Genomic DNA, 19,804 nt, shown 5'->3' with positions numbered 1-19,804 from the left:
CCAAAGCTGAGCACCAGTATGTGCCCTCAATTAGAACTATTGAAACGAAATCCATATTGAAATATCCACATACACCCACTTCATTCTTTGCAATAAGTCTTCGTTTCTTACTTGATCACTCAGTCTGATCTTTGACAGTTTTCTGTATCACTAAACATTTCAGTGGCTTTTAATCATTTCTTTTCTATCTTCCCCATTGTTCATGTTTTGTACCTGTGCAGAGCTTTGCCTTCATCTTTTTATGTTAAGAGCTTTTTCTCATTTTAGGAAGCTCTTTTATCATGTGCAATCCTTTCTTGCATCTTTCTTCTTCTTATACTGTACGTTACAGATATCAAAAGTTGTCCACCTTGTAAAGGGTCTCTTATCCAAGTTTAACATGTAGCCATTCAACACAGCCATCTGTGTCACACACATCATTGTCTAGCTTTCTGTTTTCTATTGGCTAGCATGTGTTCCACTTCATCAAGCACCTGACTCCATTCCTGTGCACTTTGGAAATTACTACTTATGTTGTTAGTGACCCATATCATGCATATTTTCTGTCCCTGACAAACTTTTTCTGCGTTGCGTTACTCTTTTACTTCCTTCATTATGTCTCCAACAAAAAAATTAAAGACCCATTCCTTCCTGGATACTCAAGGCATGGCGAGTTTAATGGGATCTTCTTAAGTGTCTCTCATTTACATTACTGCAAGTTGACCACTTTGAACTACCAGGCTCTAAAAAATACATGTTGATAGTTGACGCCATTGAACTATCAGGCTTCTTCATCACAAATGCTGAGAGCTGGTTTCTCTCAACATACATGCTCCTAAAAATTGCCACTTGCTGGAATTCAATTCTTTTGTATCTCACTGAGCAATGTGGCACATTCAAGGGGACAACCATTCAACTTCTCGTCAGGCCATCCAGATTTAGCTTTTCATAGTTTCTCTAACTGTTAAGGCTCTTGTGAAGTTTTGTATTAACCCTGATTCTGTACAGTCACATTGATTTGACGATGCCTTTGAAATTAAACACTAATGTCAAAAGCAACAGCATTAACTGTAGTATACTACACTACTGGCCATTAAAATTGCTACACCACGAAGATGACCTGCTACAGACGCAAAATTTAACCGACAGGAAGAAGATGCTGTGATATGCAAATGATTAGTTTTTCAGAGCATTCACACAAAGTTGGCGCTGGTGGCAACACCTACAACGTGCTGACATGAGGAAAGTTTCCAACCGATTTCTCATACACAAACAGCAGTTGACCGGCGTTGCCTGGTGAAACGTTGTTGTGATGCCTCGTGTAAGGCGGAGAAATGTCTACCATCACATTTCCGACTTTGATATAGGTCGGATTGTAGCCTGTTGCGATTGCAGTTTATCGTATCATGACATTGGTGCTCACGTTGGTCGAGATCCAATGACTGTTAGCAGAATATGAAATCGGGGGGGTTCAGGAGGGTAATATGGAACGCCGTGCTGGATCCCAACAGCCTTGTATCACTAGCAGTAGAGATGACAGGCATCTTATCCATATGGCTGTAACGGATCGTGCAGCCACGTCTCAATCCCTGAGTCAACAGATGGGGGCATTTGCAAGACAACAATCATCTGCACGAACAGTTCGATGACGTTTGCAGCAGCATGGACTATCAGCTCGGAGACCATGGCTGCGGTTACCTTTGATGCTGCATCACAGACAGGAGTGTCTGCAATGGTGTACTCAACGACGAACCTGGGTGCACGAATGGCAAAACGTCATTTTTTCGGATGAATCCAGGTTCTGTTTACAGCATCATGATGGTCGCATCTGTGTTTGGTGACATTGCGGTGAACGCAAATTGGAAGCGTGTATTCGTCATCGCCATCACCCGGCGTGATGGTATGGGGTGCCATTGCAGGGTGTATATGACCCGGGACAACCGGGAGATCCGGGAAAAACCCGGGAATCTTTTCATCCGGGAGAAAACCAGGAAAAACCTGGGAATTGTTTAGAATTCCGGGAATTTTTCTTTGTTTTAGTTTTCATTTAAATTTTTGTGATTTTGACTGGTAAGAACCAATATTCTAACAAAGGACATTACTGCATCCCGCAACTCCAGAATAATGGTGCAGCAACAAAACATGAATGAGAGAAAAAAAAACAAAAATAAAAAAGTTACAAAGGAAATGAGCCGTATACAACAAAACAGTGCTCATACAAGCGCCTACCAACAGCAAAGTCTATCAGACGCTTTAGGAAGACTATGCAATGCTTTATAACAACAAATTGCCTCCGATAAGCGTGACGTGATAACTGTTTAAATTAGATTTGTTTGAGCAGTTGCAGGCGGGATCTTGCGCATTTGCAGTTGAATCGCGTATGAGTAGTACCTTCTCCCGCTTCTGGTTACAGAAGTGTGGCTGGGCGCCACTTCTTAATATTGCCCCGTTCGAAAATATAGTAAATCTGGGGCTGATGCACAGAGCAGTCTGAGTTGTTGTGGGGACGTGGGTCGTCGCGACGTGACCTGTGTTCACGTTCAGTGATTTTGTTGTTTCCTCTTCATTTATTGCTCTCACGCTAAACAATAACAAAATGGATTTTTGTGGCAGTGAGCTATCAAATTAAGTAAAATAGTTCACATAATTACGGAAGGCTAAAATATGTTTTTAGTTTCAGATTTTATTTCCACCTTTCTGACAGTCAAGCACTAATCGCCTTACAGAACAGTGAAGTTATTTTTGCCGGTTTTTATTAATCTTTTCTGCTGAGACAGTCAATTTATTTGAAACGAAGTGTTTGATTTCACACTATTGGCTAGTTTCAACTTTTCGCTGCATTTCAAGTGCACGTATGGCATTATGCCATATTGAACCAAACATGAGATAATATAGTACTGGTACTTCAAAAAAATTTGGACAACGGCCTTGCCACAGTGGATACACCGGTTCCCGTGCGATCACCGAAGTTAAGCGCTGTTGGGCGTGGCCGGCACTTGGATGGGTGACCATCCAGCCGCCATGTGTTGTTGCCATTTTTCGGGGTGCACTCAGCCTCGTGATGCCAACTGAGGAGCTACTCGACCGAATAGTAGTGGCTCCGGTCAAAGAAAACCATCATAACGACCGGGAGAGCGATGTGCTGACCACACGCAACTCCTATCCGCATCCTCACCTGAGGATGACACGGCAGTCAGATGGTCCCGATGGGCCACTTGTGGCCTGAAGACGGAGTGCTTACTCCAAGAAAATTTACATACGATTGTGCATTTGAAGCCGAATTATGCATTTTAGTATGGTTCATGAAATTCCGATGCTTTTGAAGTATCCTCTTTTGTCTTGTTCCTTTTATGACACAATGTAAGATCTTTTAATGTTTTACACGTATGAACATAAGGGCTTCCTGCTTCATCGTAGCTGCACAAGCGCAATGACGCCTATTATCTGGCGCTCTGTTGCAACTGCTGAACCGAACCTATGTCTAACAGGTCGCGGGAAAATATTGCAAATGTTGTTTTGAAATGCGCTACATTCAAAGCAGATTTACTTATATGCAAGATGAACTATATGTGAGAATGTACAATGAATTTCTTAAATCACAAAGTGTTTCACTCTCATTAAAAGTCAACTCTTTCAGGACGACCATTTAGAAAAATTTAGAGTCCAGAAGATCAGACATTTACGTCGTTATTAAAAATTTTACTGGGACATTTGTGTGATGTATCTTAAAGTGTAACACGCGCAAAAAAGATCAACATTATATGTGGAAACTTAGCTTCTCTTCCAGCTTATTAAGCTTCGAGACCAATATTATATGTGAGTGCTATGTATGTTTATTAAAACCATAAACTTTCGTTATTTGTGTGTTCGCGATACTTAAGAGTGATATTGCTATTGGCTGATTACATCACATGTCCTATGCTGTCATCAGCTGGCGAGATTACGCTTAGAAAAGTGTATCGCAATCTCGATTTCAGTGCTTCGGGAAGTGCCATGTGGTGTTTGGTGGAATTCAAATTTATACCTTCGTAATACGAAAATATGCAGCATACATGTTGCTGCACATCAAAGGTGTTTTTCCCTCCTGAGATTCATTTTCGAAAGTGCTGGGAAATTCTACGTTGGTATATAAAACAATAAACATTCAAAGGATTGATGAGTTTTACAGTGCCGAGAAGAGTATACTGCCACTTAACATAGAAAAAGTGTACTTTCGCCCAGGAGAAAGTGTATTTTTAACGGGGAAAGATCCGGGAATTTTTTTTCCTTGTCCATGTATACACCCTGCATTGGTTACACGTCTCGGTCACTTCTTGTTCGCATTGACGGCACTTTGAACAGTGGACGTTACATTTCAGATGTGTTACGACCCGTGCTTCTACCCTTCCTTCATTCCATCCCTGCAAAACCCTACATTTCAGCAGGATAATGCATGACCACTAGTTTCAGGTCCTGTACGGGCCTTTCTGGATACAGAAAATGTTCGACTGGTGCCCTGGCCAGCACATTCTCCAGATCTCTCACCAATTGAAAACGTCTGGTCATTGGTGGCCGAGCAACTGGCTCGTCACAATACGCCAGTCACTTCTCTTGATGAACTCTGGTATCGCGCTGAAGCTGCATGGGCAGCTGTACCTGTACATTCCATCCAAGTTCTGTTTGACTCAATGCCCAGGCGTATCAAGGCCTTTATTACAGCCAGAGGTGGTTGTTCTGGGTACTGATTTCTCAGTATCTATGCACCCAAATTGCGTGAAAATGTAATCACATGTAAGTTCTAGTATAATATATTTGTCCAGTGAATACCCGTTTATCATCTGCATTTCTTCTTGGTGTAGCAATTTTAATGGCCAGTAGTGTACATTAGTAAGAAGAAAAATTCTGATGCAAAGTCATATCAGTATACTCATAATATTTGTGGGGAAGGCACCTGTATTCAGAACAAGTGGTACAAAGAAACAACATGATAAATAGCTGCTAGTGATTGCTGATACTCATAAGGAACACATTCAATTTTATTTTCTTTGATGTTCACAATTAGTTTAAGATATTAATCTCTTACATTAAGGTATAAAAGATATTAATGAAGAAGTTGTCTAAGTGTCAACTACAAACTAAATTCGTTGTATTATGTATTGTACATTAGTTTTAGGTGTTACCAAGATGAGTGTTGCTTTGTGGGACCACGATAACAAATTGTAGAATTAACCAGATACATACTGGCATCATCATTATGTCTGTACCTTTCAACTGCATGTGCTTTCCAGGAAGGAAAAAAAAAACTTTATAATACATCTTTTAATGTGTTTACATTTTTAGTGGCTTGCAGACCCAACTAATTTTAAAAGGTAATGGTTAGAAGTTTGATAATAAGGCTACATTGATTTGCATGCCTTGTCAATATGTTACAGGTGGCTATTTTCATACTGTGGTGCTATGGTGCCAAGTTTGCCCTTTCCTGTGTGGCAGTCCTGCTTGTCTATGTGACAGTGCTCAAGTCAGAATGTGATGTTGTGACGGCTTTGTCTGGTGAAAGCAATATGACTTGCACAGTTGTGTATCCTGTATTACAAGAAGAATGGGGTGGTTGGGATCAGCGCAGTCATGGCTTGCTCTTTGCCCAGCATGCTGCACTCTCTGCTGCTGTCCTCTTCTTTGGTATGATATTTCTGCCACAGCTTCATTGCATGATGCACTTAGAGGCTGCTTCTCCTCATGACATCAGGATTGCCATTTGTTGTGACAAATTAACTAATTATCATTTAAAAATGCATTTGATTTAAATTGTTTTATTGTGTGTAAAATTAAAATGTTCATTTAATGGTATTTAATTATAAATGTATTTTACCTAACTTAGTGACAGAATCCTAAAAAATAATATTTCCTCATTTACTTTTGTGTGGAATGATTTCATTTAGATGTGCAATACTGAGACAATAGTGTTTCCCCTTCTTCCTTTTTTTCCTCTTCTCAGTGGCCGTTGGCTGCTTGCTTACTTTGGGTTTCAGATATTAATTGTCAGAGGGTTTTTGTGTGTTTTAACTGTTATTGGGGTAGTTTCTCAATAGTGAAAGTAGTAAGTGTGTGTTGTTAGTTCAAAACACATAATATTAGTCTGGTTAATGTTTTCATCAATCAGTTTTCTTGAGAAAACACCTATTCTTTTGGAAATATCTGTACATCAAAATAAAAGACAAAAAACTCTTACACATGGAAGTACAGGGTAAATAAATATGTTACATTTGTCAAAACCTGTAGCTATCAGTGGCAGATTTATGTGGAATTTGCAGCATTAAAAAAACAATTGTTGGTGGCTATTACATTACTAGATCACGGGACCTTCATTTTTCAGGGAATGGGGAAAATCTAGGAAAAAAGGGAAAATACAAGACCTGCCTTGTAAGTTTTTCCAAAAACAATTTTAAAAATTATGTTTTGGAAAATTTGATATATTGTCTCTCAAAGTATTCACCTTTAAAATACATATGCTTTTACTTGCAGTTTCAACCATTTTAGAAAATATTTTTGATACTTTTATGTTGTTACTTATGAAACATGGGTTTGGAAGGTTTTGATAGCCTCTTAAGGTGAGATTTGTTTTACTTAATTGAAAAGAGAAGATGGCATTAGGTGATAAATCTGATGAATGTGAGCAATGAGGAATTAATTCAATTTTTTTAAAACAATTGACTGTTTGATGTGCTGTGTGACAGTTGGTACTGTCATTATGAAGATCGGTGTGATGCTTTTGGTTTTTTTTCTCCTGATTTTATTGATGCCTTGTAGCAAACAAATTGTTTTTACCATCAACATTAACTTTTCTTCAATCCTCTAAAGCAGGGGTGGTCAAGAATCTGGCTTGCAGGCCATGCCCTTGTTCAGGTGCCGTAGTGCTCAGCCTGGCCGCACACTTCCGCCTCCACCATGCCACTGTCTGACTGGGAGTAGGGGGAAGAGGGAGAAACTGTGAATATGCCCTGTTCAGATAGCAATGCAGTCACACTGCATACAACTTAGTTTCATATTTCTCAACAACATGGATGACAAATTTTCACTATTATTTAATTATTTTTGGCGTACTGAAAACGTAACATAATTTTTATCTGGTACAAACTGTTGGCATACTGACAGATGTAGACAATTCCACAGATTTTTGCATTCAGTTTGCAGCATAATAGTGACTTGTTTAGTTTCACACACACACACACACACACACACACACACACACACACACATGTTGATTGAAATGTGGTAGCACTTTTGCAACCTCATCATGGAGCTGTGGAAAATCAACCTGAGGAAAACAATGTGGATGTACTGACTAGTTGTAATGTAATAGAATTTGTCTCTAAAACGAGAATTACATTGCAGTCCAGTCAGTTACATTTTTTATTTATTTATTTTTTTATTTTTTTTATTTATTTATTGTTCCGTGAGACCACATTAAGGAGAAGTCTTCATGGTCATGGAACGAGTCAATACATGAAATTATAACATGATAGTGAAAACAGATAAAATAAAATATAAGAAACACATTCAGGCGACAATTCGTAAGTTTAAATAAAGAAAATCAACAATGTAACACTGGAATTTGCTTAATTTTTCAGCTCTTTCAGGAGCTCCTTGACAGAATAGAAGGAGTGAGCCAAGAGGAAACTCTTCAGTTTAGACTTAAAAGTGTTTGGGCTACTGCTAAGATTTTTGAGTTCTTGTGGTAGCTTATTGAAAATGGATGCAGCAGAATACTTCACTCCTTTGTGCACAAAATTGAAGGAAGTACATTCCACATGCAGATTTGATTTCTGCCTAGTATTAACTGAGTGAAAGCTGCTAACTCTTGGGAATAAGCTAATATTGCTAACAACAAACGACATTAAAGAAAATATATACTGTGAGGGAAATGTCAGAATTCCCAGACTATTTAATAGGGGTCGACAAGAGGTTCTTGAACTTACACCACACATAGCTTGAACAGCCCGTTTTTGAGCCAAAAATACCCTTTTTGAATCAGAAGAATTACCCCAAAAAATAATACCATATGACATAAGCATATGAAAATATGCGAAGTAGACTACTTTTCGTGTTGAAATGTCACTTATTTCAGATACTGTTCTAATGGTAAATAAAGCAGCATTTAGTTTCTGAACAAGATCCTGAACATGGGCTTTCCGCAACAGCTAACTATCTATCCGAATGCCTAGGAACTTGAACTGTTCCGTCACGCTTATAATATGCCCATTCTGTCTGATCAAAATATCGGTTCTTGTTGAATTGTGGGTTAGAAATTGTAAAAACTGAGTCTAACTGTGATTTAGCATCAAATTATTTTCCACAAGCCACGAACTTATTTCATGAACTACATTATTTGATACTGTTTCAGTATTACACCCAAGATCCTTCACTACCAAGCTGGTGTCATCAGCAAACAGAAATATTTTTGAGTCACCTGTAATACTAGAAGGCATATCATTTATATAAATAAGAAACAGCAGTGGCCCCAGCACCGACCCTTGGGGAACGCCCCACTTAACAGTGCCCCATTGGGACTGAACATCATTACCTCTCTCAATAATGTGGAGAATTACCTTATGCTTTCTGTTCTTAAAGTAAGAGGCGAACCAATTGTAAGCTACTCCCTTTACTCCATAATGGTCCAACTTCTGCAGTAATATTTTGTGGTCAACACAGTCAAAAGCCTTCTTTAAATCAAAGAAAACACCTAACATTCGCAACCTTTTATTTAATCTGTCCAGAACCTCACAGATAAAAGAGAATATAGCATTTTCAGTTGTTAACCCATTTCTAAAACCAAACTGTACATTTGACAGCAAATTATGTGAATTTAAATGCTCCAGTAACTTTGTATATACAACGCTCTCGATAACTTTAGCAAACACTGATGGTATAGAAATAGGTCTATAATTGTCAAAATTATCCCTGTCTCCCTTTTTATAAAGTGGCTTCACTACCGTGTACTTTAATCAGTCAGGAAACTGACCACTCCTAAAGGAAAAGTTACAGATATGGCTAATTACTGGGCTAACATACATAGAACAATACTTCAGTATTCTGCTAGATATCCCGTCATATCCGTGAGAGTTCTTGGTCTTTAGTGATTTAATTATCAACACAATCTCCCTCTTGTCAGTATTATGGAGGAGCATTTAAGGTAACAGTCTCGGAACACTTTTTTCTATGAGCGCTATATGATTCCCTGTTGGGACTAGGTTTCTATTTAGTTCACCTGCTATATTCAGAAAGTGATTATTAAATACTGTACATATATGCGACTTATCAGTAACACGGACATTCCCACTACACACTGATTCTATATCCTCGACTTGTCTCTGCAGACCAGCCACTTCCTTTACGACTGACCATATGGTTTTAATTTTATCCTGAGACTTAGCTATTCTCTCTGCATACCATATACTTTTTGCCTTCCTAATAACTTTTTAAGCACCTTACAATACTGTTTGTAATGGGCTGCTGCATTTAGATTGTGACTGCTTCTAACGTTTTGATATAATTGCCACTTTGTTCTACAAGCTTTAGTTAGCCACCCAGGCTGCCTGTTTGTGCTAGTACCCTGTTTTGAACATTCTAATGGAAAGCAACTTTCAAAGAGCATGAGAAAAGTCTTGAGGAAAGCATTATATTTATCGTCTACTGTATCACCACTATAAACATCTTGCCACTTTTGTTCCTTGATAAGGTTTACAAAGGTCTCTACAGCAACTGGATCAGCTTTCCTAAAAAGTTGATATCTATATTTTACATGTGTTGCAGCACAAAAATCTTTTAGAGTTAAAATTTGTGCATCATGATCTGAAAGGCCATTCACCTTTTTGCTAACAGAATGCCCTTCTAGTAATGAGGAATGAACAAAAATATTGTCTATGGTTGTTCTACTGTTCCCTTGCACTCTCGTTGGAAAGAATATGGTTTACATAAGATTATATGAATTAAGGAGGTCTACGAGCATCCTTTTCCTTGCACAGTCACTTATACAATTAATATTGAAGTCACCACATATAACTAACTTTTTGTATTTCCTTCAAAGTGAACCAAGAACCTCCTCTAGCTTTAGCAAAAATGTGAAATCGGAGTCTGGGGCTCTATAAATAACAACAGTAAGAAGTTTAGCTCCACTAAATTTAACCACACCTGCACAACATTCAAACACCTTTTCAGTGCAGTACTTTGAAACATCAATTGACTCAAATGGGATACTGTTTTTCACATACATGGCTACTCCCCCACACTGCAAAGAGCTCCTAGAATAGCTGCCAGCCAACCTGTACCCTGGTAAAGGAAGCCTCTGAATTATCTCCTTATTTAAGATATACCAAGATATACCAATAATTTCAGAGTCAACCTCTATGAGCAGTTCACTAACTTTATCTCTAATACCTTGTATATTTTGATGAAATATACTAATTCCCTCATTACTCGGATACCTAAGCTTTGTCAAAAGTGGTTCCTTTGTTAGAGAGACTTCCCTTAAGCAGGAATTCCTATCAGCTGACTTCAATCTAAAAAAGGTGCAGCTCTAACACCCACTAGTACAGGAATTTTCCCATTAGTGATCCCACGACCCCCACTTATGCTGTCACCTATAAGCTTTGCCAACCTCCCCTTTCCATACCTGTAGAGGTGCAGGCCATGTCTAGTGAAACCCGTCCTGCTGATAGACTCCACCGACACCACTGAAATGTGACTCATGCCTTCTGCCAGTGCACCCCCAAGTCTCATGGTGTTATTACGCCTGACGGCTGTATTAAGATGAGGCCGATTGTGACGCTGAAACAGTTCCACGAAATGCACATTCGTGTTGCCAGTCTGAGTGGCTATCTTTTCCAGGTCACCATCTATGTCATACTCCCCATCCCTGTCAATACTATTACCAGCCCCACCCACAATCACTACCTGATCCTCGTTAGTAAAATCCCTACATAACCCCCCTATGTTAAGTCACCTGAGCCAATTCTGCATTAGGCTTCACAATGCTGGTGACCTGGTACTCACTCCCCAACACTTCCTGCAACTGCTGGCCTACACCTCTACCATGAGAACTACCTAACAGCAGAACCTTCTTCTTTCTCTTAGACTTTGCAACTGTCCTAGCCACCATAACTGCTGAGGTCTGCTGCATACTTCCTACATCTACAGCTACTAGAGATTCCTCTCCACTAGACTCTGACAGTTGGTCATATCTATTGCAAACACCAATAGCAAAACTATCTGAAAATCTCCTCCTTCTAGCAGATCTCTTGCCAACACCCAGCTCCCATTCCCCAACCCCCTTCTCCCTCCTCATCCTATCTAGCTCCTCTAGCTCCTCCTGTGCATTTTTCAACTGCACCTGAAGGGCACAGATCTTACACTCCTGCTCCTCTATCAACTTGCTCTTGCTACATAACCTGCAGTTCCAGGAGAGCATCTCACCAGAATGCCCACTGGCTTTCCCACTGCATTCCCCCCAGTGAAAATACTTCGAACAAGTCTCACACCGCAATCCACTACTCACGAACCAACATCTGCACATGCACAGGAATGCTTTCAATTGAAATGGCAAATGGTCTCAGAAACAGATGTAATATTGGCTTTGCCCTCAAAATGTTTAGAAAAATATCCCTGTAAGTCTTTCAAGGTCACAGTGACTTCTTGTTTCTCACCTTGCAATGTCTTACTGTGGGTAGCATGCAGTCAACTACTTCTAATTTCCATTCTTGCACTTCTTTTTCCTGTATAAATTCAACCCAAGTGGTTTATAAATTGAAAAATTGTTCCAGACATGCCCCTTGACTTAACCAACATACTTTGCACTAATATATAATGTCTCCATATTCTTTGTTCAGTTCCAGTGAAAACTATTGCAACTGTCCGTGGATTAATGCATGCGGTTTAAGAATTTTTACTGTTTGTACCATCAATTTCTTTGAGTACTTCATATCTGCAAATTTAAAACAAAGTGCTTCTTGATGATAGAAGAATGAATCCCATCTATCTTTCTTTGCAATGTTTTGGTCTTTCATTATTAACTAAATCCTTAAATTTTTTCTGTGCGGTATTATAATGTTTCATAGCAAATTTGCAGTACCCCTCAATTATATGACTGTGTGATAGGTATTGAGAATTCTCATCCTCTTCTGTCATTTTCTCATCCTTCTCTTCTGTCATTTTTATTCATTTTTGAAGGCTTGTGAGAATAGATCACTAGACTGCCTCTTTTTGTGCAAACAGCCCGTGGACCTATGAACATCCTGTGTAACAAATAGTGAAGGGTAAAAAGCACTGACACCACAATTCTGCCAGACTGAAGAGAATTGTACCAACCGAAAAGTGCCACACTGCAATATTAAATGAAATGTTGCCTTGTATCAGGTACTTCCGAGAAGGACCAAGCAAAGCAAACTCACATGTGGTTTGGCATGCCGTGGCTGGCTCTGGTCTAAAGCAATGGTTGTGGCACAAGCAGTGTAATTGCAAAAACTATATATCGTTTTCTTGGACATGCTTAAAAAAATGAATCACTTTTGAAACACTCAAAAAGTTGATTCCTGCTTAGTCCCAGTTTGTAAGAATATATCAAAGTTTCATCTCCTGTTATGAAGTTGTATACAGATTTTGCAATTCATTGGTCAACTTTTTTAGTTTCTCCTTCACCGATCGACAAGTGCCTGTTTATGAACTTTGGTCAAATTGTGTGGAATCGATGGTAAACATATCTTGTTTACAGCTAGATGTTAGTGCCAAATGTAATATACTGCTGCCTTCAATGTGCCTTTATCTCACAGTAAATAGCGTGCTGATCCTCTTGAGTCATGTTGCAAAACAATCAATATTTTTTCGAAACAAAAACTGATTTTGGTAGACCTTCATGAAATTCAAGTCTGCTGGTAAAGTCGTGAGAACCATTTTTTGGGATCAGAAAGGAGTATTGTTGGTCAACTTTATGCCCACCGGGACCACAATTAACACTGGCAGGTACTGTGAGACTCTGAAAAAAGTCAAACGGGCAATTCAGAACCGGAGAGGAGGAATGTTGACCAAGGGCTTACACATTCTCCATGACAACGCTCACCCACACCTCGCTCTGCAAACCGTTGCTCTTCTGCAACAGTTTCAGTGGAACATTATCATCCACCCACCCACCCTATAGTTCTGACTTGACACCCACTGACTATCACTTGTTCCCTAGGTTAAAAGAACATTTGGCCAGAAAGCAATTCAACTCTGACGACAAGGTGAAAGAAGAGGTTCATAACTTTCTGAACAGCATGGTGGCAAGCTGGTGTGACATGGGCATACAAAAACTGCCACAATGTCTACAAAAATACATCGACAGAAATGCTCATTATGTCGAAAATAGCTAAATGTTCAAGCTGTAAACCATTGTAGAAATTAACAGGTCTATGTGCTTATAAAAAAAATAGGAGACCTTACTTTTGGGATTACCCTCGCAGATTCAAACTATGGGGACTATCCATTGTATCATTTCCTATTGAAAACCGATTCCCTCTCTTTTACTAACAGTATTTCATATAATAATCAGTCCCCAGTCTTATAAATTGTTCCAACTTCATTTTTACTAACGATTTTTCTGGGTAGCTGCTACCAGACTTCCAAAAGTAAAAGTTTATAGAAACTCTAGCTTTCAGAACCAGGCACTTTTTCATTGAGATAAAGATGAGAAAAGGTTAGAAGAAACTGAAATATTAAGCTGTTGTCCAGAAGCTATCTGACTTAAGTTTCTAGATGATATTCTTCCAAACTCAAACAGTTTATTGCCTCCAGCTATCTGTTCGTATTTCCTGGATGAAGGAACCTTTGGCTTCAAACTCCCATGTGTTCTGACAGCTTTAGTTCATGTGTGTCAACCTAGTGCAACTACGTAAGTAGAAAAATGTTCTGTGTTTATTTTTACCTAGCACCTTGTGGAGAGTCTGTTCTTTACACCAGTTGCTGCAATTCTACAAATGTAGGTGGAAATGTAGAAGTCAACTTTAGAGACTGTGATCAGTCTAATCATCATTACACTTTACATGAATGTAATTAATTTAGTAACCATGCATGTGCATCCCCAACTTTCTTCATTCTTCCCTAAAATTTTTATACCTCAGTCTTTATTTTTTGAGTTCATGTTGATTCTTCCTATTAACTGACCATCTTCCTTCTGACACTGTGATAATTATTTTTCTATTCTTAGTGAAGTATACCCTGTGATAAACATTTGTGAGAAATTCAAATTGTTTTCTGGACCACAACTCATACTTTGACCTCTGTCTTTCAAGAACAATGCACTTTCAATGGAGTTATTCAAGCATGCCTTACATTCAAACCATCTCAAAGAGTCTCAGTCTGTCATTAGTTCCTTCACATGCTTAATAAACTCTGTACAGACTCCCTTGCAGTATGATGGACTAGTGCCCCTGGTGGAGGAGGAGTGAGGGGGCGTGGGTATTATTGAGATTACTTTTTCTACTATTTACAGGAATGTACTTAGTCTTAATTTCACTTAAGACAATTTATGGGTTTTGCACAACAGATGTCAAAATTTAAGGCACCAGTAGCTATAAGCAATCATAACTCACTCTGTTCAGAGCCTTGTAATACAGCATACCAGAGTTTCAGCACAGCAAGGCTCTGTAGCTGATTTTGTGCTATACTGTATAAATATAATGTACAAAAAATTTTGCAATAAGCTGACACATTTCCTTTGCCTCTAAATAGTCTTTCCATGAACTTTAAGACATGAAGAGAACAATATCTCTATTATCATTATTGACTGAACCTTTACAAATGAACACCCTTTACTAAAATTCGCTCGGAGAACCGATCTTTACAGAGTTGTTCCACCTGATATGCAGGGTACGAGACATGCATGAAATACCCCCAGACTTCAAGAATAATATAATGATCCCTATGCTAAAGAAGTCAGACACTGACAAGTATGTATACTGTTGAACCAGCAGCTTAGTAAGTCATGGTTCCAAAAACTGAAGAAGAAAGGGACAGCTGGTAGAAACAGAAATGGGGAAGATAAATGTGAGTTCTTAAAGGTATGAGAACATGTGAGACAATTCTGACCTTATAATTTATTTTGGAAGATACATTGAAAAAGAAAGATAAAACCACATTTATACCACTCTTTGAAATTGCTGCAAATTTACAGTTGTAGGTGGAAATAGAGAAGTCAACATTAGACTCTATGAATCCCCTAATTATCATTACAAATTTCCTAGTTTTGGTAACTGTGTACCCTATACTTGGCATAAGTGCATCCTCACCCTTGTCCATTCTTCCCAGCTGTTTTAATGAGTCAGGAATAAAATACAGATAGTGAAAGATTATATGCAACTGGTACAGACTACAGTAATAAGTTGGAGGACATGAAAGTGAGGCAGTAGCTGAGAAAAGAGTAAGACAGAATCTCTCATAGCATTCAGACAACACATAAGGCAAATAGTAAAGGGAAGTAAGAAGACAGTTTGAAAATTAATAAAACTCATGCTGGAAGAAATAAAAGCTGTTTACTGATGAAACCATAATTCTGTCAGATACAGCAAAGCACTTGGAAGTTCTGTTAGACAATGTCTTCAAAAGGGTTATAAAATGAATGTAATTCAACTAAAACAAATTAATAATCAGAAGTAACAGAAGTAACTTTACAGAATTGGAAGAAAAAATGTCACGCTATGGGAATACCAATAAATGATAGAACAATATACTCGTTACAATTTGCAGATGACCAACTGATTATAGCCCAAGACTGTGAGGACATAGAGTATATGACCAGAAAATTGATTCAAGAATATAAAAAATCAGGTCTAAATGTAAACATGAATAAAACAAAGTACATGGTAATTGGTGGAGTGAATGGAGACTTAATATTAGAAGAAGGGATGGGAACAATAACAGCTACTGAGGAATATAAATATTTAGGTGTGAAAATTACAAATGATGGGAAACAGGACAAAGAAATTAGATCAAGAATAAATTCTGGAAAGACGACAATCTCTTTATTGAATGGAATTCTCTGGGACAAACACATAACAACTGATAACAAAATAAGGATTTTTAAAACAATAGTTAGGAGCATTATTACATATGGTTCAGAAGTGTGGACAACAAAATGGCAACTGAAATCAAAATTATTAGCCACAGAAATGGATTTCTGGAGACGTTCAGCAAGAATATCAAGACGAGAAAGAATGAGAAATGAAGTAATCAGAGACAAGATGAAATGTAAAAATTCAATTATTGATTTCATCGAGCACAAACAACTTAAATGGTATGGACACATCAGACGAATGGAACAGGAAAGGCTGCCAAAATGCATAATCGACTGGGTACCAATTGGAAGAAGAAAAAGGGGACGACCACCTGATACATGGATACAGGGAGTTCAGTCAGCAATGAGGAAGAACAACATTCCTGAAGATTTATGGACAAATAGAGAAGAGTGGAGAACAATAATCAGTGACTTACTGTAATCTAGAATAGGTGCTGGAAAAATGTACTCACATTGTAAATCCAGAATAATAAAAAAAAAATAATAATAATTAATAATCAATAATACTGGGAGAATTAGATGAGGAAATGGTACACACAGAGCAGTAGATGATTGATTTTTGCTGTTTAAATCACAAAATAACTTATTGTGGAAGAAGGAAGGAAAATATAAAGTGCAGGTTGGCAATGATTAAAAAAAATCTTTTCTGATAAAGACAAGTATGTTAACATCAAATATAAATTTACATTTGGGAAAAACTTTCACTGAAATATTTGTGTGGATAACAGCCTTGTATGGAAGCAAAACATGGATGATAAACAGTATATACAAGGATAAAATAGAAGCTTTATCAGGTAAACAGTGAAGAGATATTGAACCACATGGGGGGTGGGGGGAACTAAGCGACACAACTTGACTGAAATAAAGGATAGGTTGAAGGCTAATCATGATGTATCAAAGAATATTAACAAGGTAATGTTTGATTTGTAAAACATAAACATTGTAGAGGGATCCAAGGCTTGAATACAGCAAGCAGATTAAGGTGGACATAGGTTGCAGTAGTTGTGCCGTGACGATGAGTGTTGCGCAAGATAGACTGATGTGGAGAGTTGCATGAAACCACACTAAAACAACAACAATGGATTTATTCATCAGTTTCCTTTTCCAGTAAACCAACTTGAAACTTCTATGAAAAATTAAACCAGGAGAATAAAACTTTTTCAGATTACTAACAATGTAAAATATGATTTGTTTTATTTTCAGAACTTCACTATATTATGTCCTGAGAAAGTAAGTAATGATTCTAATGAATGAAATATCTATGTGCGGCAGGAATAACTGACAAATAGTACCTGCAACTGACACAGAAATTGCAATGAAAGTTCACAACTTTGTTGATGGTGTTTCATTGTGCCCTTCTCTGGTTACTCAGAAACATACCAAGTCTGCATCTAATCCCAGAAAGAATTGCTGTCTGCCATAAGGTTGCGCTTCACCCTGTTGGAGTGTTATATCAAGATAGCATTGAAGAGAGACCAATACCTTTACTAGTAGAGCATCCCCAATGCATAATATATCGGACAAGAATGTAGACAGCATGTGTTGAGAGCACAAAGTGTTACATTAGCTGTTGGTTTACTAGAGTCCTATGCTAGGAATGCCAGAGTTCTCGTTCACCATCAAATGTTCACTCAACCATTATGGCTTTTATGTTTTGATGTGCAGTTCATTCGAAAAATGATCAATGATTTGTGCATCCAGTGCAACAGGAAATGTTTTCGACCAGTATTCAGCGGTAATTCCAGTTCTTGATGACAAGCACATATGCATCTCTAGAGTGTATTGTATTGAATACCCTTGTAATAATACTCTGACATGTAACTGTATTTCACTGCTGTTCCAACATTGTGGATGTCGCGGACAGACCCATGATGGTTGCTTCCTTAAATCACTTTAGGCAGATGATGGAACGGTCCCTTCAAAAAGGTTACAGCCCCTTTTTGCCCAGCTGTTTGTACAGTGTGAAAACAAGACTCCCTGTAAAGTACGCAATGGTTTTTTGTTCAAATTTTCATAGCCAAGTGAAGACTGTAAAATAGACAAATTAGGTATCAAACTGCCAGCTGCTGTAGCTATGTAAATGAACTGTCAGGAAATTCATCTTAATGTATAGCTATTTTGTGCATAACAAGTTATGTTAGTGTGATGTTGTTATTGTTTGGTGGTCTTCAGTCCAGAGACTGGTTTGATGCAGCTCTCCATGCTACTCTATCCTGTGCAAGCTTCTTCATCTCCCAGTACCTACTGCAACCTACATCCTTCTGAATCTGATTAGTGGATTCATCTCTTGGTCTCCCTCTACGATTTTTACCCTCCACGCTGCCCTCCAATACTAAATTGGTGATCCCTTGATGCCTCGGAACATGTCCTACCAACCGATCCATTCTTCTAGTCAAGTTGTGCCACAAATTTCTCTTCTCCCTAATTCTATTCAATACCTCCTCATCAGTTATGTGACTGAGTACAGAAGAATGCTGAAGATTGGATAGGTAGCCATCCAATCTTCAGCATTCTTCTGTAGCATCACATTTCAAAAGCTTCTATTCTCTTCTTGTCCAAACTATTTATCGTCCACGTTTCACTTCCATACATGGCTACACTCCATACAAATACTTTCAGAAACGACTTCCTGACACTTAAATCTGTTCTCGATGTTAACAAATTTCTCTTCTTTAAAAACGCTTTCCTTGCCGTTGTAGCAAAACTCATTTACTACTTTAAGCGTCTCATTTCCTAATCTAATACCCTCAGCATCACACGATTTAATTTGACTACATTCCATTATCCTCGTTTTGCTTTTGTTGATGTTCATCTTATATCCTCCTTTCAAAATACTGTCCGTTCTGTTCAGCTGCTCTTCCAGGTTCCAGGTCCTTTGCTCTCCGACAGAATTACAATGTCATCAGCAAACCTCAAAGTTTTTATTTCTTCTGCATGGATTGAATAACACCGGGGATAGGCTACAACCCTGTCTCACTCCCTTCCCAACCACTGCTTCCCTTTCATACACCTCGACTCTTATAACTACAATCTGGTTACTGTACAAATTGTAGATAGCATGTTGCTCCCCGTATTTTACCCCTGCCACCTACAGAATTTGAAAGAGAGTATTCCAGTCAACATTGCCAAAAGCTTTCTCTAAGTCTACAAATGCTAGAAATGTAGCTGCATCAGAGGAGAGGAATTCGCATTTGCCACATCACTGTCATCATCAGACTCATCAACAATTAACTCCTCGATGATAGATTCGTCGGTATATGCTTCAAACACCAACACCTCATCATCCATTGACAAGTATTCAAATACTGAAGCATCTGTGATTTTACAGTAACTGCTGAATAAATCTGCATATCACTTTGAATATCATCCTGCATTATTTCATCCACCACAACATTCTCAGCAACATCTTCACTTTAGGAAATTCTTGCATTTTTCCAGAATGTCAGAATCACATTCGGCTGTACACTGTTCCAGGAACTAACAGTCATGTCACAAGCCTGCTTCACATTGAAACTATAGGGACTGCTCATCTTTCTTTCAGTGTTTGTGATCACGTGTTAAACTAAACGTGAATGGTATTTTGTTGTAAAATTCTTAATTATCCCCATATCTAGTGGCTGAAGAATCAAAGTACAGTTCAGGGGGGGAAATAGCATAGTTAACGTTCTTCAATGCTGGCATGTTGTTACACACACAACGATTACCCACCAGCAATGCAATTTTCTTATTCTTCATTGACATTTCTTT

The 19,804-nt window shown here is 38.3% G+C and overlaps 1 protein-coding gene and 1 pseudogene across 13 annotated transcripts in view; both read left to right on the top strand.

The window, feature by feature from the left end:
• LOC126457957 (transmembrane protein 94) overlaps window positions 1–19,804 on the top strand; it is a 504,907-nt gene that overhangs the window by 461,187 nt on the left and 23,916 nt on the right. For 11 of the 13 annotated variants that reach the window (XM_050094697.1, XM_050094693.1, XM_050094699.1 and 8 more), the window contains one exon: window positions 5,391–5,637. The exons of the other annotated variants lie outside the window; for them this stretch is intronic. In XM_050094697.1, the coding sequence (XP_049950654.1) occupies window positions 5,391–5,637 (247 nt within the window). The remainder of the gene's footprint in view (window positions 1–5,390; window positions 5,638–19,804) is intronic. 13 annotated transcript variants of the gene reach the window in all.
• LOC126459096 (5S ribosomal RNA) lies at window positions 2,898–3,014 on the top strand (annotated as a pseudogene).

Source organism: Schistocerca serialis, chromosome 2, assembly GCF_023864345.2.
Source record: "Schistocerca serialis cubense isolate TAMUIC-IGC-003099 chromosome 2, iqSchSeri2.2, whole genome shotgun sequence".
Classification (NCBI taxonomy): Eukaryota; Metazoa; Arthropoda; class Insecta; order Orthoptera; family Acrididae; genus Schistocerca; species Schistocerca serialis.
This window is presented reverse-complemented; position numbering and strand designations above follow the sequence as displayed.